The 21,184-nt window shown below is 46.1% G+C and overlaps 1 protein-coding gene across 1 annotated transcript in view; it reads right to left on the bottom strand.

The window, feature by feature from the left end:
• The window catches only part of SEMA4C (semaphorin 4C), a 51,417-nt gene extending 31,306 nt beyond the window's left edge, over window positions 1–20,111 (bottom strand). Inside the window, exon 1 of the mRNA XM_056860530.1 lies at window positions 19,978–20,111. Coding sequence (XP_056716508.1) covers window positions 19,978–20,089 — 112 coding nt within the window. The 5' untranslated portion in view covers window positions 20,090–20,111. The remainder of the gene's footprint in view (window positions 1–19,977) is intronic.
• Between the last annotated feature and the right edge of the window lie 1,073 nt (window positions 20,112–21,184).

Here is a 21,184-nt window from a genome sequence, read left to right as displayed (position 1 = left end):
GCTTACGATGAAGACAGCTAATGGGGCTGCCCACAGCCAAGGTCGGCACTTCCTAGATGGCCAGAAAAATAATCCTTTCTTAATTTAAAAAAGATACAAGAAACCCCCTAAAGTGGCCCAATGAGGACTTAGCATCCTCATTGCCCATAGAATGTCCAGGACAGTTGAGCATCAGTTAAAAAGAAGAGGGAAAGTGAACAGGGAGATTGGGAAATTTGTCTGCTCAAACCCCCTCCCCCAGAGTTTATGGTATCCTGGAGGAAATGATTTGGGCTGGGCCAGGTGAAAATTCCCTATTGTCTACCCTTCCAGCTATTCCTTGCTGCCCCCCAAAATTCTTGTTACAGTTCATAGAATCATAAAGTTGGAAGGGACCACCAGGGTCATCTAGTCCAACCCCCTGCACAATGCAGGAAATTCACAACTACCCCCCCCCGTCACACCCCCAGTGACCGCTACTCCATGCCCGTAAGATGGCCAAGATGCCCTCCCTCTCATCATCCGCTTAAGGTCATAGAATCAGCATTGCTGACAGATGGCCACCTAACCTTGTCTTAAAAACATCCAGGGAAGGAGAGCTTACCACCTCCAGAGCATTTATATATCACTTTTCAGTGTTAAAAATGTTTTACATAGAATCCCTCAGTGGTTTTTTGTATCAGCTCATAAGGTGGGTCAGTATTATCATCTCTATACTGCAGATGTGAAAGAGAAGAGCTTGCCTCAGGCTACCAAGGCCCCTTCTCACATCACACAAATGTCACAGCCCGTTTCTGTGTGGTCCCTTCACAGACTACTTGCATACTGCTGCCAAGCATTCTGCACAGATTCAAACGGACGCATTTCCTACACATAACATATGTATTGTGGAATTTACTAATCCAGGATGTGACAATAGCCACAAGCTCAGATGGTTTTTTTAAAAAAAGGATTAGACAAATTCATAAGATGTGGCTGGCTACCAATAGCCCTATTAAGCCCGTTAATTAAACGGAACCTCCACGTCTAGGGACAATATGGCTCTGAATACCCGAGGCTACCAACGAAAAAACAGGAGGTGGCTGTTACCTTCGTGACCTTCTTGGAACCTTCCCAAAGACATTTAGTTGATCCCTGCTGGACCAGGAAGGACCTCTGGTTTGATCCAGCAAGGAAGTTCCTACATTTGAACTGAGAATACACTGGGACGGGATAGGCGAGGCACACTACAAAACTCTGGGACACACCGTCAGTTCACATGGGGTGCAGCTTAGAGGTCTGCTAGGCAAAATCATTATGAACAGAGCACACAACACATACACCCAATGGCCCTCTACGGTTGTGAGTTTCCAGAGAGCTCGACAGAGGGCAAGCCTCCTCTCAAGGGAGCTCATCTGTCTCATCACAGAACCCCAAAGAATCGCAGGGTTCCCCAGAACACAGCCTGATAACTTAAGTCCTAAAACGCACTTTCCCCACATTTTCTGCCTTACCAGGATAAATATTTTCAGTGAAGTCATGTGAAAATATCCTGAAGAGCGTTGCAAAGACTCATGCCAGACCGCTAGTGACCTCTAATGGAAAAAAATGCCCGCCCCCCCCCCGTGCCCCCTACAGCTGACCCACATGGCATAAACTCAGCAAGCCCATTCTGCCAACTCGGGCATTTCAGATTCTTTAAAAGGTCTCTGCAGCGGAGCTGGCGGGATTGGTCTCATTCAGCTAAATACTAGAGCCAGGCAATTACAGAGCCCGGCCCTATAATCAGCGGCTTTGCTGTGAATCAGCAGAATGTGCTGACATGCACCACTGGAGGGGAAGGGATTAAAGCAACGTGCACCCATTCAGAGCCAGGCTGGGTGCCCAGCTCCACCCTCCCAATGCCCAAAAGCAAGGAGGAGTGAAAGAGACAGCAGGCAGGCCTTGCCCTTTGCCCACGAGGCCTGCGGGAAACAAGAAGCTACTCCAGCGCTCTTGCACCCCACCTACTAAAATAATACTTTTCTGGAACCTCTCCCTCTGCATTTTGGGGCGTCTCCTGCCCTCTAACCAAGAGGAGGGAAGGAACCCAAGGCTACCACACCTGGAAAGCTCTTGCACAAAGTAATCCCGGGCAGCTCAAGAGTTTGCTAATCTACCACCACCATTGACTCAATAAAAAGAACTATAGGGAGAAATTAAAACACAGAGCCGTCAACAGGGTTGTTCCAGGTTTCCTCAAGGCAAGGGGTCATAGTCCGGGGGAAGAGCAGATGCTTTTTCCCTGCAGAAGGTCCCAGGTTTAATTCTTGGCATCTCCAGCTGAAGGGATCCAAAATGTGCTGCAGAAAGACCTTTCTCTGCCCCAAGATCCTTGACAGTTGATGCTGGTCAGAGTAGACAGTACTGAGCTAGATGGACCAACCGTCTGACTCCGTATAAAAGCAGTTCCAAGCATGTAACCTTTATGTGACTCCGCACTGCCCCAAAGAGTTTAACTTCGTATTTATGTTACTTATTTGTATTCCACATTTAAGTCCACCAGGAACCCCCCAAGTGCCTGTCAGTAATAAAAACAAAATTTTGATAAGATCAAAAGTAACAAAAGAAGGCACAACACTAAAGGAGCACCAAAGCGGCACAATCAACAATCTCTGGACATTATTCAGCTCCCAATTATCCCACCAGCCTTCCAAAATGGAATTTTCACTGACTGCGAAGAAGAACGAAGAAAGAAGCAGTGACTGAGTCAAGCAGATGACTCTTGGGAAGGCATTAAAAAGCCAAGGTGCCACTACTGAAAAGACCCCCAACTCGTACAACTACCTGCCAAATCTCAGGTGGCAGGGGACACAGAGCAGACCCTCCAGTGCTCCAGTGAGTGACCAAGTACCTCTGTATAAGGAAGGGCTGTGGCTCAGTGGCGGAGCATCTGCTTGGCATGCCAAAGGTCCCAGGTTCAGTCCCCGGCATCTCCAGTTAAAGGGACTAGGCAAGTAGGTGATGTGAAAGACCCCTGCCTGAGTCCTTGGAGAACCACTGCTGGTATGAGTAGACAATACTGACTTTGATGGAAGAAGGGTCTGATTCAGTATAAGGCAGCTTCATGTGTTCATAACAGACTGCAAGGTTTTCCAATCCCAGACCACTTAGGGTTTTACAGATCACAATCAGGACTGGATATTTCGAACCAGAAACCCAACCAGATGGCATGATGGAGTTCTACACTTCATTCCTCAAGCCTTTTGAATCAACTGTTTCCAAATACACCCACTATGGTTCTCTAACCAGAATGCTTCCAAGCCTTAAGCGACAGTAGCCAGCCTCTTCTTGCACAGGAAAGGGCATGAGTGACAGGACAAACTAAAATGGTAAAAAGGAGGTGCATCTCCAGCATCTCCAGCTTCAAGAGAGGCCTTCCCCAGCTGCAAACCTAATTTTTAAGGTGGGGGGAGTACAGTCTCAAGATGCACAGTGACCCAAAACATATCCCAAACAGGCTGTACACACGCACACCCAGCTCCCCTAATCAACAGCAGCTATAGCCCTGTTCACATGCTACAGTGAACGTGTGCACCATCCTGTATGTACATGCATCCATCTGTTTGAAAGGAGGAGCCAACGCACGGCTGTTTACCACTGAAACCAGGAAAGCACTACCTGGATAAATATTATACATTCAGCTCTACATGCTTTGATGTTATATGAGAATTATTCAACACGTGTATGAAGGAAAATCAAGTGTAACCCTGTACACAGATTGTATGTGCAATCACTGTAACTTGTGAACAGGACTTCTGATGCCATGATTAATGGTTCTGAGAGGTCCAAGAGAACCAAACAGGCACCCTCTCCATTTCCCAGCACAGTTCGTCCATGAAGGCAACAAGTCTTAGTCTTAAATCCTAGCCAAAAGTCAGATGGTATTATCTAGGAATACCGGGATGTTGGCTGCTATATCTACTCTAGCCCCTTGCCCAGATACAGTATATTCGACACCAGCTGCTAGCAGTTCAAATAGGTGGAACCCAAAGATGGTTTCTTTAAAAAGAGGTTTTGTTAAGGCCTCCTTTAGGCCATGAGGCCCACACCTTCACTAGAGGAAGCATCATGCACCTCTGCTGACTACCCAGTAAGCCAATCTCATTCCAGCAGCTCCAAGAAGTTAAGGCAAGCAACAGCCAAACCCGCCAGTCGCAGGCTTCAGGTCTCCAAGGACTCCATCTGCATCCTCAGGCTGCATAAAAGATACCATAGCAACAAGACAACTGAAGACTAGTTTCAGAGAAGCAGTTCTGGTCGTTACCTGTAATGTAGAGTCCAGGTAAGAACAGAGAGGAGCAATTTTACCCATTCTACCCTCCCCGCAAGCTCCTTGGTAAACCATGGAGCCAACTGGGCTCAACCAAATGGAGGAGATGGCTTAGGCATAATCATGTGAACTCATGAAGCTGCCTTACACTGAATCAGACCCTTGGTCCATCAAAGTGAGTATTGCCTACCCAGACTGGCAGCAGCTCTCCAGGGTCTCAGGCGAGGTCTTTCACATCCCCTACTTGCCTAGTCCCTTTAACTGGAGATGCCAGGGACTGAACCTGGGATCTTCTGCATGCCAAGCAGAGGCTCTACCACTGAGCCACGGCCCCTCCCAACTGCCCAGATCAGGTCTCAAGTTCCCAAGAATCAATCAGAACTGCCAGCAATAACAACAGAAAATTTCCCCCAGGGCCATCGGGAAATCATTTGGATCCATCCGTCTCCAAGGACAGGTAATGCAATCAGACCACCCCTTCCCCCAAGCAGAGATCCAGAGGTAATTTAAACTGAAACATTTCCAGGTAGTGATCTGTCCCTGACAAGCAAGCAAGCAAGCAATCACTCCACACCGATCACCCTCCTCCTGTCCAATGTGTATGGCCGGATACCATCTGGTACACCTAAAAAATTGCAGGTAGCTATTAAGACCTGGCAGAGTGTGCAAGAAGCAAGAGGTGGAGGGCACAAAACATCTGTGGCAGAAGCTCAAAACTATGTGTTGAACTGCACGTGGAGGTTGAACATTTCATAGTCAGAAAAGCCACCATCTGCATGTTTACCCTGAGCTGCCCTTATCAGACAATTTGATTGTGGACGCAAACCACATAAGCATTTATCAAAACTGGCTCCACCGGTGCCTAGTTAGCTATGCTGTACTGAGTCCAGCGGAATAGTAAAAGCAAAAGGGGAAAAAGTTATTTGGAGGCAAGAGAATTTGGGGAGGGGCCATGGCTCAGTGGTAGAGCATCTGCTTGGCTTGCAGAAGGTCCCATGTTCAATCCCCGGCATCTCCAGTTGAAAGGACCAGGCAAGTAGGTGATTTGAAAGACCTCCGCCTGAGACCCTGGAGAGCCGCTGCCGGTCTGAGTAGACAATACTGACCTTGATAGACCAAGGGTCTGATTCAGTATAAGGCAGCTTCAGGTTTGTTCAATAAAGTCTGGGGTTCACATAGAATAATAAGAACTAGAAACTGTTTTTCCCCCTTCATTTAAATGAAACCTGCGAATCTCTGAAACAGACCAAATTCTACAGCAGAAAGACAAATGCAATCTCTAACAACCACAGAGTAAGTCATCAGCTGCACACAAAGGATCCATGCTGCCTGACATGCTTGGGCCCAGAATAGAACAACCGGCCACAGGGGAGGGAAGCCATTGCCAGGTGCTGCCCCCATCCCTATGGCAAAGTGTGACATAGGGGAAAGCAGCACTACCGGCAGAAAAAGAAGGGCCGTGGGGAGCCCCGTCAGAGGCAAACAGAGAATGAGATCATTGTCAGGTGTTTGTGCCAATGCCAGCAATCGTCTCAGGAGAGCCAAGGCAGCCCAGGGCAACCCAACAGGACCACACACTCTGAGGAATGCCTGCAGCAGCCCAGACCAAAGCCAAGACGGGAGGGGGGACACCTCCAAGCACGAGAGGCTGAATATAAGCCTGGGACGGGGCTTTCCTGTACAACAATGGGAAGAGCCAATGGGGTGGGGAAGAAACACTTTTTGTAGGTTCACCTCGAAGAAAATCAGGTGCTTTAGCTATTTCATCTAGGAAAAGTAGCATCTATCATGCAGAACTGATAAGTTTTGTCAAAACTCTAGCACTTAGGCTACATTCAAGACACTGCCCCAACTGCAAAATATAACTGCCAACAACAGCCAGAGGGGATCAAGATACAGCAGAGGTGCACAAGTGCTGGAGAATAAGCACTGGAAGGAACACAGCAAGATGGAAGTCCTTTCCTCTACCCACTGCAATCCCTGTTGTTTTTACCTGTTTTAATTTCTTATCAACCATGAGATCTAGAAACTTGTTTGCAGCTTTTCTAAAAACATATCGGGTAGGAACAACATTCCTTTATTCATGATGCAACTGTGGTCTTGCAAAAAAAAAAACAAGACACTTGTGGGGCATACACCCTGCATTAAGTTTTGTTACACAGTAGAGTCTCATCACCCGAACCTTACAGTGTGCTAATAACTTAACAAAATATACAATGCTTTTCATTGCACAAAGCACTTCATGTATATTAATTCTTAAAGAAGGCCTGTACCTAAGGCTAATATTATCCCTCATGCTATCCACAGGGAGACTCAAGGCTGAGAGAATAGCAGAGGAGGGGCTGTGGCTCAGTGGTAGAGCCTCTTCTTGGCATGCAGAAAGTCCCAGGTTCAATCCCCGGCATCCCCAGTTGAAGGGACTAGGCAAGTAGGTGATGTGAAAGACCTCTGCCTGAGACCTTGGAGAGCCGCGTCCAGTTGAGTGACTTTGATGGACCAAGGGTCTGATTCAGTATAAGGCAGCTTCATGTATTCCGTTTGCACAAGGTCACCCAAGGGAATGCACAACAGAGGTGAGATCTGAAGAGAGAACTTCCCAGGTCTGACCCTCCACTGCTACCTCACCCCAGCTCTGCAAGCAAACAGCAGAAATTGATGCTACTGGAGGACCAGGCATCAGTAGCAAGCCAAACCAAGACTGCTTTTCAAAGTAAACAGCATCAGATTGCAAGGGAAGGTCACGGGAGCAGAGAGGGAATTATTTTCTTGGGGGTGTTGCCGGAGCCTGGCCTACGGACAGAGGCTCAAGTCTCCTCCCTCATGTGCAGTGCCTTTTTATCAGCTTCTGCTGATATACCAGCTATGGCTGTTTCTCCAGAAACCCAGTTTGGCCAGAGAGATCCATGCTGTGATCACATCCAGGTTAGATTCTCTCAGTGAGCTCTATGTGGACTGCCTCCGAACACTGTTCAGACGCTTCAGTTAGTACCAAACATGGTGGCCAGGTTATCATTGCTGCTCCTGTTCTAACCAGCCTGCCAGTTAAGGTCCTCTTCTCAAGCCCAGCTGTCTTGTCCCTGATGACAGAACAGAGACAGGCTGCAAGGCTTTCTCATTAGTGGCACTCCATCTTCAGAACGCAACCCTCTTCAATGTTTGCCTGGTAGCATTTATGTGGAACCAAGCTTTTAACTGAATTTTATCCCACCTTTTAGCTGACTACCTTAATATTTTGCATGGATTTTATGGCCTGCGCGCCACCTTGTTTTATATTGGCTCGGCTCACTTCTATGTTGTTTTATTACCACTATGCTGTTTTATGGTTGGCTTGCTTTTATGTGGTTTTATTATGGGTATACTGTTGGTTTTTATGGGCTGCCGGATTGGGACGATTCTTTTACTGTTGGTTGGGTTACTTTCACTGGGCTACTACTTACATTTTTGTTTTGTTGCTTTATTTGCTAGGGTGCTCGGAGCCGCCTTGAGCAGTTTATCTGGAGAGGCGGAATGCAGATATTCTGAATAGAAATAAATCCCAGCAGTGTGGATCAAGTAGCCATCTGAATGCACAAGACCCACCTATCACTATTCACACCTCTCATCGTGTACTTTTTATCCATTGATAACTTGCTTGTGTGAATGGCGGCCATCAGAGATTTAATGTCATGGATGGAACTTTCATGACACATCTGACTTGGTGCTTTTCAATAAAGACTCTTCTTACATTCTGCAGCCAGTCACTGAGTGTAAAGGAATCAATGAATGTGTGAAGACAGGCCTCCTCTCCCATTAAGGAAGTGCACCCCACCCCATCTGTTTAGCACACATTCTGTTGTTCTCTCTTTTATCCCTCAAAGAAAACCAAAGCCTTGAGAGAAAAGGTGGTCTAGCAAGTCATTCCTGCTGCATCAGACTGACTCCTACAGAAGTCCACGAAAACAGCTCCTGTCTCAGTAGCTACAGATTCCCTCCATGCCACACGGGATATGATCCGGCCAACTTGCTGAAGCTTACCAGGTTTGCATGTGGTCAGGTCAGTGCCTGGATAGAAGACCTATAGGAAATTTTGTGCATCCCATGGAGGAATAAAGGCGGGATGTAAATGCAACCAATAAATAAGCTCCATCTATCTGAACACGCATCTCACAAATGGCGTTGCTCTCTTCCAAAGGCCATTCAAGCTGCTCAAAAGTAGAACAGCCCCCATCTGTGCCCCTCTGAATCCTAGGCCAGAATGCACAGTGTGATAATGGGCTGTGTCCTTTAACTTCCACCATTATTGAAGAAAATGCAATATGCCTCTGCAATATGCTGAAGCTCTAGCAAACACAACATGAATTCAGTGACTAGCTCTAAGCCCAAGTGCTCCAGCACAAATAGGGTTACACTCAGAAGCTGACATTCCAGTGAGCAGAGGCCCTTACTGCTACACCTGTGATCCACAAGCCAGCAGAACCTGCCACTGACCCATAACTATGGGTAGGAGTGCAATCAGTGAGCATAATGAATGTTCCCCTCAATAGGGGTTACCAGAACACAGCACGGTGTAAGGTGAGCAAGGGCTTTCCAGCATGACTCAGCAGAGGAATGGTAGTTGGTCTAACTGGGTCAGTCGTAAGGGATGCTCATCTCAGTGAAAGGGTTTTGGATACCCAAGGAGTAGTGACAGCAGCATCCTGGATGTCTAATCCATCTTCCTTTTTTTTTTGACCCCCCCTAATTTGTTATGAAATGCAGCATCACTGGATTCATGACCAGAGATACCAGAAGGGACTCTCTCTCTCTTTAAACTGCAATCATATTTTTGACTGGTGCCCCATGTAACACGACCTCAAGTCCTTGCAAGCAGAAAACTAGTACAGCAAGCTGGGTGAACTACATCTTTCTTCTTAGTGTGCTCACTGGTTTTAGTAGCAAAAGATTGTTGTTTTTTTAAACGCATCCTCCACTTGCAGCCTTAACATGTGCAGTCCGTTCTACTACCTCAGGTTTTTACTACCCCATCCTGCTGCATGTGCAGACCAGGCCTCATGAAGTTTGCATCCTCCTAAATACATTCAAGCCTATAATGTTTCTTTGATCATCCTCCAAGTACCTGATCAAGAGCCACCAGATAATCTGTCATAGTTGGCTTTCCCCCTCTCTCCTCGAAATTGAATTCAGATTTGTTTTATTAACTTATCCGTTATCATAACATCCTATCGCTTATTAATCCAATCTGTCTTTTTCAACCATCGGGGGCAATTGCCATCGCTGTGCGAGACGCATCCTTGCGGGAAGCGACATATTTTGGATTAACTTTTCATTAGCACAAATGGCCTCATCAACATAATTCAACAATGTAATTTTGGATTCTGTTTTTATTGAAAGAAACATAACTGCCAAATGGTTGAACAAAGGGGAAAGAAGTCGCAGCTTTTTTTGTGTACTTGCCAATGGGGTCATATCCTCTCCACCACTTTCCTTCTCTTGTTGGGGTGTGCATGTGGGTACACGCGTGTGTATAAATACAAATCTTTTTTTTTCATAATTTTTTTATTATTTTTAAAATATTTTACTGTTTGGTACTTTTCAACAACACATTCATTTCATAAATCATACAATAAAAAACTTTAACAGCATCATCGAAAAGCATATTCATCTATTAATGAAAAGATATTCAAATAAGAGACTTCCCCCTCACCTTCCTCCATCTTGCTATAAATTTATCTATTCTTTTGCAAAGAAGTTCTAATCCAGAAAGATACATCAAACTTGATTACTAAGTTAATTCTAAATTATTCAATTCATTTACAATTAGTACGTGTTTATTATTGATTTCATATATAGTAACAGATTTTATTTCAAAACCGTTCTTAAGATTAAAGGATTAGATCAGTAAATACAAAATTCCCTAATCATCATTTAAATCCCTGTTTAGCCCTCTGTTTCTCTCTATCACCCATAAACTGCATGTTTCCTTTTAGTTTTGTTCTTGCTGTGAATTTTTGTTTTTCCAACACTTCTGTTATTTTTGATGTCCTGTCTTTTTTGTCCAGATGTCGAGGCCAACTCCTTTTTCTCCTCTTCTTGTTGATGTTGTGGCTCCTGGTTAAGGCCAGCTAGATCTTTTTCATAATTCTTCAAAAAGTTTTTTACCTCCTCCTGTGAAGAGATAGTAAATCTGACCTCTTTGTAGGTAAAAGTGAGTCCCTGTGGGAAGATCCAGCAGAATCTTATTCCATTCTTCTTCAATGTCCCAGTAAATTCTTTGTACATATTTCTCTTCATCATCAAATGTCGTGGGATATCCTTAAGAATGATAAAAGGATTTCCATTCATTGACAAAGGATTATCATAGAGGGTTTGCATAATATAATCTTTCATCCTTATATCATAAAAGGAAATCATAATATCTCTTGCCTTTGTCTTCTCCAAACTGGTGGGTAAAGGAATTCTATATACTTTGTTTATTGCATAATCCAGATCTTGTTCACTTATATGAATCAGGTCAGCCAATGATTTTATGATAGTTATTCTGGTACATCCCATTGCTTCTGGAAAATTGCGAAGACGTACGTTCGATTGTCTTAATTTTAACTCCATAATAGCCAGTAGGTCCATAACGTTTTCTTGTTGGAAATGTATAGCTTGAATTTGATTACCTTGAAGTATCTATTTTTAATATCTTTCTGTTCTTCAATTGCCTTTTTAATTGAAGTATCCATTTTTCCCATATCAGTTTTCATTGTAGATATTTGAGATTTCATATTTGTAATTTCGCTTGCCAAAATGTCCAATTTCTGACTAGTCTGGTTGGTAGTTTGAGTTAGACTAGTTAATATGTTGGTTAACTGAGCCAGACGTTGAGATTGTGGCTCATATTGTTTTGTAAAGGCATCCATGTGTCTTGTTAACATTTCCTGTATTTTTTCGTTGGCCTTTCCCATGTTTATTTCTGAAAATAGTTCTGACAATTCACCAATACCAAGAAATGCTGTTTTAAATATGTTGGCAGGGTCCAAAACCTTGTAGTGGTTCTATTCATCAATTATACAGGTCCCGGGATTAAATGACTGCAAATTCTTCTCTCCGCTGTAAAACAATTAGTTTTGTTGTAAAGGGCCATCAAGTTTTATTGACACTCTGCTCGATTGTAAAAGAAGGGGGTGGGCTGGGCATTATTTAAATCGCGGACCTTCGGCCGTCTTGTTTTCCAGTAGTAGGAATATGTTGCCTGTTGCACAATAAAGACGCACTTCAAGCCCTGCGATTTGGTTTCCTGTATGATCTTTCCCTTTCAATCTCGATGGTTTTCTATGATGAATCGGAAAGACGTCATTTCCAGAGGAATTTAGCCCATTCGCTCCCACCCCTTTTAACACCTCGGCTTCTAATTGGTAGCCAGAGTGTCTGTCAACCGTCCCGTTTGTTATGCCAAAGTGGAGATCGAGTAGATAAGGCTCCTGCCATTCAACTATACTCTTTTTCAAGAAACAAAGTCACTTATATTCTGGACAGAGATGAAGATTGCATTGATGATTATTACGATCTTCCAGAGCTTCAATTTCAAGGTAAAGACAAAAGAATTCTTGCAACTTACTCAGATGTTGGATGATAAGGTTACGGTGATGATAATTTTCTTAGATGGTGATTGAAGGGGGAGGACTGAACCTTGATTACCACCCATGAAATGTTCCGGCGATGACTTTCCCTCTTGCCCTCGGGACCGGCATCAAAACTTCCGAGGGGCTTAAAAGCCTCCCTCGGAGAGTTCTGGAGGTCAAACCGCATAAGTGGCTGCAGGGAATTCCTGCTTCCCAAGTCCACTGTTTAGGACCGGGTTGAGGTGCTGTTTAGCACCCCAATTTGAACATTTCTTGGATTTTTCCTGGAGAGTCCAGGAAACATGGCGCTCAGCCCAGCTGCCCCAGCAGGAAGTCTGTATAAATACAAATCTGATCATGTAATGCGCAGAATACAAACAAAACACAAAACAACACCCCTGAATGATGACACAATTGTCCTTAAAATTTAAGGATGCCAAAGTCAGGCTACAGTCTACAGTCATTGTTTCATTTGGAGTATCTTGTTCTAAGAGCCTTTTTCGTACATTTTAATTTTTGGACTATATCAAGCACAATGTTATAAGGTTGTAGTATGGGTAGCCATGAACACATGAAGCTGCCTTATACTGAATCAGACCCTTGGTCCATTCAGATTGGCAGTGGTTCTCCAGGGTCTCAGGCAGAGGTCTTTCACATCACCTACTTGCCCAGTCCCTTTAACTGAAGATACCGGGGATTGAACCTGGGACCTTCTGCATGCCAAGCAGACGCTCTATAAACTGAGCCATGGCCCCTCCCATGTTGGTCTGCAGCAGCACTTTACAGACTAACAAAGTTTATTCCAGCATAAAGCTTTTGCCACAGGACTCTTGTTTTATTTAGCATTATAGGCAGTTATTTATTTCCTGCCTTTCTTCCATTGTGGAACTCAAAGTGGCATACAGGAAGAGGGTTCTCAGGAGACCTCCCATCCAGGCACTGATCAGACACAGACCTGTTTAGCTTCAGAAAGTGGCTACATCACATGCCTTCAGACCCGAGATCGCCAATGTGGAGCCTGTTTCCTGGCGCCTACTTGCTTCTTGCCCAAAGCAAAGAGTCAATCCTGGCTGTATTCCACTTAATTGACATAGGAGGTGCTTCACAAGAGCCCAAGAGGCATTATTTTTTATGTCGGTAGAGCACCCATTTGGAAACTGCTGCCTCCATCATCGGAGGATGCTTGGCTTAGAATCTCCTACCATTTCTCAGAGCATCACAAAGTTTAGCAATTTGCCACAGCCTGCGTGGCAACTATTTTGTGACTGGTATCACCCATCACGGTAGCCATTTTGTTGCGGTGCCCATTACCGATTCTCAAAATCCCAGAAGTGCCCACAGCCAGGTTCAGCAAGATTGGAGACCCTGCTTTAACTTACATCCGATTATCGTAGTACGGTTCTTTTACAAGGCCATGAGCAATTTCCAGCAGACGTCTCTTTTCACTACTACTTCCCTGTTTTTGCTATGATGCGTGAACGCCAGGCATTTAATGGTACAAGTGAGCAAGAGCTGGTCAGGCGCAGAGCCTCAGCATCATAGCTATGCAAAGCAATATTGCTGTAAGGTAGAACCGTCAGTTTCAAATAATGTTTGCACTGTGCTCATAGACCGCTGTCAAGGCAAGTGCAGGTGATTCTTAATTCCTACCCACCCCCCACGATGCCTAGGGTCAACCCTGAGAGGAAGCCCTGCTCCTTAACTCCAAGGATATAGCAACGAACTAGAGTTAGTCTATGCTACAGGAAAGGCACTCTGCACATACTCAGACTTTTAGTGCACACTTGGGATTTTAAAGGGGCAAGGCAGCCATGTTAGGCAGTTGCAGCAAATATAAGCAGGAGTCCTCCTGTGTCACTTTAATGACCAACATGTTTTCAGTATAGCATAAGCTTTTCTGGGCTAGAAAAAGTGGGTTCCATTCATGAAAGCTTATGCTAGAATAAAAACTAGTTGGTCTATCACAGGGGTGGGGAACCTTTTTCCCGCCAAGGGCCATTTGGATATTTCAACCATCATTCGCGGGCCATACAAAATAATCGACTTAAAAATTAGCCTGCTACATTTGGTCAAACATTTAGCCAAGAGGCGTGACTAGAGATGGCTCCGAGTGACTGCCACGTAGAGCGACTTGCTTTTGAGCTCTGCCGTCCCCGGCTGGGTCCAAGAGATTCAGACAGGGAAGCATCCTTCTGAGCTAGAGATCTGCCAGGACCCATGAAGGGCCAGGCCAAATGATTTCGCGGGCCTTATACGGCCCCCGGGCCTGACGTTCCTCACCCCTGGTCTATCAGGTCCTACAAGACCCCCGCTTATTTCAGCTGCAGGCCTGTTCCTTGTCAAGAAGGGCGGATGGCCGAAGATGGAAGGGTGTGGCCAGAGCAAACCGCGTCCACAAAAGACTTCCCTCAGCTTACATCATTGCACTGATCAACTCTCACTGACCCCACACAGTATTTGCAGGCCCTCCTTCACACCAGAAGCAGGAAGACTCACCTTCTCTGCCTCCTACGGTCACCTCTTAGTAAAACCTGCAGAAGATACTGGAGGGAAGGAAGACCTTGTGAACTTAGTGGGGCTGCCTGAAACCCAAGAACGTCCTCCACGCCACTGAGAACGACTCAGGGGAACCCCTCTTTGCAGCTCGGAGTGGCAAAATCTCTTGGTTTTCTGCAGCGAAGTCCTCTGGAATCCTACTAGAAGCGCCATGCCGAACATTCCCAAGCCGTAGCCGCACCGCGTTGAAGGAGAGCCGTCTTGTGATTAAGACCCCCAGAGCCTTTCCTGTTCCGTCATTTCTGGCTGATGAGTCCCCTGCAGCTCAAGTGCTTATTACCAGCCCCCAAGTTCCATTCCTGACACACTGCCCTATTATTTTCCACCCAGCCTCCGTTACTTCAGTCCATGAGGTCATTTAATTTCACCCTGAGTAATTTTCCAGTCTTCATCTGTTCTGATGCCTCTTAAACTTGGTGTCATCAGCAAATTTAAATCAACATGCATCCTCCCCTCCTTATCACCAAGACGGCAAAAGAAGAAAATTGTGTAAAAACAACCACAAAAATGCTGAAAACCGATGCAGAAGGCATACAAAACAACATTTGATATTTTAATCTTCCTGGTTGGAATGCAGAGAAATCAGAGAGATGCCGTGGAAGCGAGCAGAGCAGGGAAGAAATACAAGCCGCTCGCACTTCCGTCCTTCTGAGTCTTGCCCAAGAAAAAAAAGATTTATTGGCTGTTATTTTTAATATATGCCAGCAACGTACAGGGCGTGCTTTACAAAGCGGCATAAACAAATCCAGCATTAAAAACCATAAGCCTCCAAAACACTCCCTCGAACAGCTTCCATCTTCTGAGAAATTCTGCAGCCGATTTTACCATCTTCATGGGGCGGGGGGAAGCTCCATCGTGAAGCCCCAAATGGCAATTCGTTAGCAAAGTTGACACCGTGGAATCTGGGCTTCACAACCCCTGGGAGTGATGAGCTCACTACTCAACACTGCTGTCCCACTGCCTGTGCCATCTGGGTGGTAGCTACAGGGCCTCTTTTCCTAGGTGTGATCTCTACGTGGCTCTGAGTATGAAACCAGACAAGCAGGGCTGACCACGTATGCCACCCAACTGACACCTCTGCTCCTGGTGGGGTGCACAAAGACCTATGCAATACACACAAACCCAGGCAGGCCGTTCATCCTCATCAGATCTCACCATGTAATCATAGAATTACAGAGTTGGAAGGGACCACAGGGTCATCTAGTCCAACCCCCTGCACAATGCAGGAAATTCACAACTACCTCCCCCCCCCACACCCCCAGTGACCCCTACATGCCCAGAAGAAGGCCAAGATGCCCTCCCTCTCATGATATGCCTAAGGTCATAGAATTAGCATTGCTGACAGATGGCCATCTAGCCTCTGCTTAAAAACCTCCAGGGAAGGAGAGCTTACCACCTCCGAGGAAGCCTGTTCCACTGAGGAACCACTCTGCTAGAAAATTCTTCCTAATGTCTAGACAGAAATTCTTTTGATTTAATTTCAACCCGTTGGTTCTGGTCCGGCCTTCCGGGGCAACAGAAAACAACTCAGCACCCTCCTCTATATGACAGCCCTTCAAGTACTAATAAGTGTTCCCATGCCACCCATCAACTGGGTTCTCCAGCTATGCAGATTTGGGGGTGTGTGTTTGTTTTTTAAAGCAGCCAATTGTATTTTCAACTCCAGCGGCTTCTGTCCTCATCCTGGCCTCACTCCTCCTGATTTCGTATTTAATTAACCACACCATCTGCCCCAACTCCCAGCTTAATTAACGTCTTCTTGCAAGGCTGGGCCAAACCCACATCCAAAATTCCACCAGACCACAGTGCTTCTGCTTGCTCTTCCCCCCCCCACCTTGTTGTTGACAGTCTAAGCAAAGATAAAAGGGACTGGCTTCTTGAAGAAGTCTCCAGACCGATGCCGAGCCTCCGGACACCCAGCTGAGCCTTCGCCACCCCTGCTGCCCTTAGAGGCTCCACCACAAATGAAAGTCAGCAAGTCAAGAAGGAGAAATTGCCGGGAGCCCTCCTAGCAGCCAAACGAGAGCTTCCTGCACAGACCCCCATGCAGGGAAACTTCATACAGTCTAACTGAAGCCTATTTGAACCTCTGTAACTGAATCCATGGAAAATTTCATATGCGCCCCCGTCCCTTCCTCCCAAAAAGCAACTTGGAAGGTCTGCTGCTACAGCTCCCTTAACTCTTCCTCCTCCCCCACTGCTGTATCTTACCCTAGCCCTTCCCCAGCCCAGTAACCCACTGATCCTAAGAAGGTAATCTGCTACTTTGGGAATTTATAGACTGATACAGCTGCCACCCATTGTTGTTTCCAAAATTCTGATTCCTTTAAGCATGTGTTGTGTTTTTTCTTCCTTCCCTGAAAGAGTTTGAGGCTTAAAAAAAGAGAGCAAGGGAAAAGTGTCCCTGAGCATGTGCGGAGTGACCTTCCTTTATAAAAGGAGTGCTTCCTTGTTTTTTTAGAGGCTGCCCGGAAGTGCTATGGAAACCTGGTACCCTGCACTTCATTCTCAGCTTGCCTGCCTGTAGCAGCAGTGTCCCGTGTAGACACAGTGCCACTTGAGAGGTGGCCTGGAAGGGTGGCTGGCAGTTCCTGGGTCGAGAAGGGGAGAGCATCCACTCTGAGCTGACTGGCCAACCACGGTGGCAGCTGGGCGACTCAACACACACACACATTCTGGCCAAGTGCACTCTGGAAAGTGTCACCCGCGGTCTCCACCATCCTCTTATGATGGGTCAGAAAGCCATGTGCCAACACAAGGGCACGTGCTACGTGCCTACTTTGCTTCCTCCCATTATCCTTATGCACTGTTTTAGTGCACAGAAGTGTGCTGCAACAGTACACACCTGTGCACTAAACAGCAAGAGCGGCTTGGCAGGATTTTTTCCCCTGGCTTTCTATTCCCAGTTCTGGCAAGCAGCCCAGGCAACAGAATTCTGGTTAGGCCAGTAAGATTCTAGCTGGGTAGCAATGCCAGCCACCTCCTCATCCCAGCCTCCTTTCCCCTCATCCTACTACAAGGGAGGTGGCAGGTGCAGGACTCTGATGAAAAACCTGATGTTTTCTCCAACTATACCCAGTAGCCAGAGTTTGGCCACCCGAATCACAGGCCGCCTGTTCATCTTCCCCAAGTTAACAGTTCAGCAATTCATCCTCCCCAAACGAGAGCCCATTCAAGTCCTCAGAGCTACAGTTAAGGAGAACAGCCGGCCTAAATAATTATGGCAGAGTTGGGATTTGAACTCTCTCCCAGATCTGGCATCGTTAGCTAGCTCTCCACTGTGAAAAGCAAGGCCTGACCATATTCAGAGGAGTAGAAAGTAAAAGAAAGAGCTCCGGCAGCAAAGAGCATGGTGGTCCAGTCTTCCATCAGACCTTCAGGACTTCTGTCTGTCAAAAACCGCTCCTCCATCCTATTCTGCCCAGCACATTCACCTGAAGTCACAAAGTAGTTCACCTTCCTTTGGCTCCAAAAGGAGGGAGAAGCAGGCTGGCCAGCACGCCTGTTCAGGGTCCCCTGGCTAAGCCTTAAACCTCCGATTTCTTGTACTGCTTTGCTCTGTCCTGGCTTGTCCAGAACCCTGCCCCTCAGACTGCCTGGCTGCCCTGTGCTTTCCTCCTGATCCAGCAATGCTGCCCCTGTTCCAGCTTGCTAATGCAATTAATGAACATCTAGCTCGAAGGAGAAAGACAGAAAAAACAAATGAACCAGGGGGCGAGATTACAGGCTGACGCCACACAACACACAGTTCCTGGGTGCCAGAGACACCCGCTCCGTCTCCCCTGACGTTTGGCTCAGGGCAGAGACGAGAGCAAAGTTTAGCTCAGAGGGCTATGGAAGAAAAATAAATTATTTGCCCAAGGGTTGCAGCTGTTTTGAATATCATTAACATAACCAACAGAGCCTTTTAATGAAAATACGTGAATGTAGTTTTGGTACTTACTCAGAGAGGTGCTCAGATTAAAAAAAATAATAATAATCTAATTGGTCTCCTGAAAAATCTGGGTGCAAGTATGAAAATTAGCTCAGAGGAGTCCAGTGGCACCTTAAAAAACTTAAAAAAATTATTCCAGCATAGGTTTTTGTGAGTCAGAGCTTACATAATCAAATGCATGAGGTGTGTATATAAATCACTCTGATGGATGCACAACAGAACGGTGGAGGAGTAGAAGAGATGTTATAAAGAGAGTCTGGCTCAAAACAAGCTCCAATCCAAAGAGCAATCAGAGTAGGTGAGAGACACTCCTAACTGTTAGATAGGCAAAACATAAAACCTAGTGCAGGATGAAGTAAGATAAGCAGACACAGAGAGATACAGAAGGCATATAGATGAAGCAATTAACAGTAAGGGGTGGAATACATAAAATATTAGCAGCCATAGTAAGTTAGGAATCCCGGGTCCCTATTACGAGGGGGGTGGGAGGGAGAGGATACATTGTCTTGAATTTGTTAATCAATATTAATTCAGCAATTTGGAGTTAGATTCTCCCTTTGAAGTTCCTGCGTAAGAGAACTGTAACTTTTAAAATCAGCAACAGAATGCCCTAGGAGATTTTGCACTGTAGCTTCACTATCTATTTCAATCACATTCTCCAGCATATTGCCAAAACCAGGAGAACTAGAAACTTAATTGTAAAAGATTACTGCTTAGACGTCTTGAATGTTAAGATTTTAAATGATGATTATGTGTTCAAAATTTCTACAGCGCCCTCAAAGCACAATTAAAGACAAAAGTAGCCTACAACCTCACATCACCCACTTCAGACATTTTTTTCTGGGTACCAGATTATCAATGGTCTTCCCATAAGACCCTTGGAAACATCTCTCCAGCTATAACCCCAGCATCAGAGTTGTTCTTAGTATGAAGCGTCATCTGACAAAGAGCCATTCCCTATACTCCAGTCTTCTGCACTTGCCATGTCGCAAGGCATACTTCTACCCATGGCACACACCTGCTCAGCTTGACTGGCAAGAAGGTGGCACTGTGTTCATTCAGGAAATCCACATCCTTGATCATTTTGGTTATAATACTTTCATGACACCATATAGGAACCCTGTCCCAAGAGGGTAGGTGGTAATAGGAGACCCAGATGAAAAGCGGGTCTCACATTTATCCAAAGGAACTGTGAGTGACAGAAACACTACACCAGTGTGGTGTAGTGGTTAACACCGGGGGTTTAGAGTTGTGGACTCTGATCTGGAAAACCAGGTTTGATTCTCCACTCCTCCACATGCGCGGCAGAGGCTAATCTGGTGAACTGGATTGGTTTCCCCACTCCTACACACGAAGCCAGCTGGGTGACCTTGGGCAAGTTACAGTTCTATTAAGAGCTCTCTCCGCCCCACCTACCTCACAGGGTGTCTGTTGTGGGGAAGGGAAGGTGGTTGTAAGCCGGTTTGAGTCTCCCTTAAGTGGTAGAGAAAGTCGGCACATAAAAACCAACATCCCACCTTTCCTCAGTTTTGCACAACTGTCATCTTTTGGACTTCATTTTTACCCCGTGACACGCTGCCCCTCAGTAATAGCCTGGGCAAAAAATAAATAAAAGCGGACCCTTCACTCACCTTTGTAGGGCACTGTTTTCCTAGGCACCAAATTCCACCAGTTGCTGACAGAGGCGTCCACGATCAAAGCCACAGTGGCCAGAAGACACAGACCAAGGGGGCCGGTGGCCATGCTGTCCAGGACGCGAAGCTCTCACTCCCAACTGGAGAAGCACCGGGAGCTATCGCTGGCCGCCTTACGAAGTCCCGCTGCGATCGCGCCCTCCCTTGCTCCGTCTGGGGGCTGACAACAATGGAAGGAAGGCGGTTAGAGTTACGGCAGCATCAATAATAAATGAAAAGAGATGAAATCACATGCTCTGCAAGGAGGAAGGGAGGGAGGGAAAGGGGCCCGGATCAGGGGACAAAGGCAGCATTGAAGGAGTTTCCATTCAGGTAGGGAGATCCGCTCCCGCTTCAAGGAAAGGAGCACGCGGCGTAAGCAGACCGGGGTGATTCAGCCCATGAGTTGGGAATACGACAGTTCCTTCCTCCCCCACCCCCAACAAACCAGTGTGCATACACACCCCTTCACACACTTGCCCAATTTGGAAATATCACTTCCTGTGCCTTTCCAGCAATAGGTAGATTTCCTGGATGACGACGCCAACCCAGAAAAGCATTGAAATGTACTATGTAAAAAGGAACTGCTACTATGCTCATCATGGTTAAAATATTGATAACATTTTCCTACCAGACTTTAATGTGATTCAAGGTTTGTCAAAGCTCAGGCTGGTTTTCCAGATTTTGGGGTGGAGGGGAGACACAGGTGATAGGAGAAGCCGTCCCTAGGCTGGAGACAGACAACAGGTTTGGAGACCGCTCAAATTGACTTGAGAGAGGGGGTTGCTTTTCAGGCTGTGTGCACACATTTGTCCTATTGTCATTTGTCTTATTGTCTTCCCTGGTCAGACAGGTTTTAGAAGCCATACAAGACCCTTCAAAGCTTGTTTACTGGAAGAGAAAGCAGGATTACTGAAAGAGAGGTTATGGCTGGCTAGGGGTGTGTAGGATCCGCTTTCAGATCTCCGGAAAGGGCAAGAAGGTACCTGGGTTGGACTTGGCCGCCTTTTTCGCTCAACCTTGCCCTATTAATCTCCTCATGACAGCCCCCTTCACACACAGCTCTTGTCCATGCAAGTCCCACAATCCCCATCAGATCCTTTTTGGTGATGAAAGGGGACCCCCTCCTCCCTTTTTTACCAGGAGAAAAACTGGCTGGGTCCAG

The sequence above is a fragment of the Euleptes europaea genome, chromosome 14 (assembly GCF_029931775.1).
Source record: "Euleptes europaea isolate rEulEur1 chromosome 14, rEulEur1.hap1, whole genome shotgun sequence".
NCBI classification, from domain to species: Eukaryota; Metazoa; Chordata; class Lepidosauria; order Squamata; family Sphaerodactylidae; genus Euleptes; species Euleptes europaea.
Note: the sequence above shows the minus strand (reverse complement) of the source record. Positions and strands in the feature narration are given on the sequence as shown.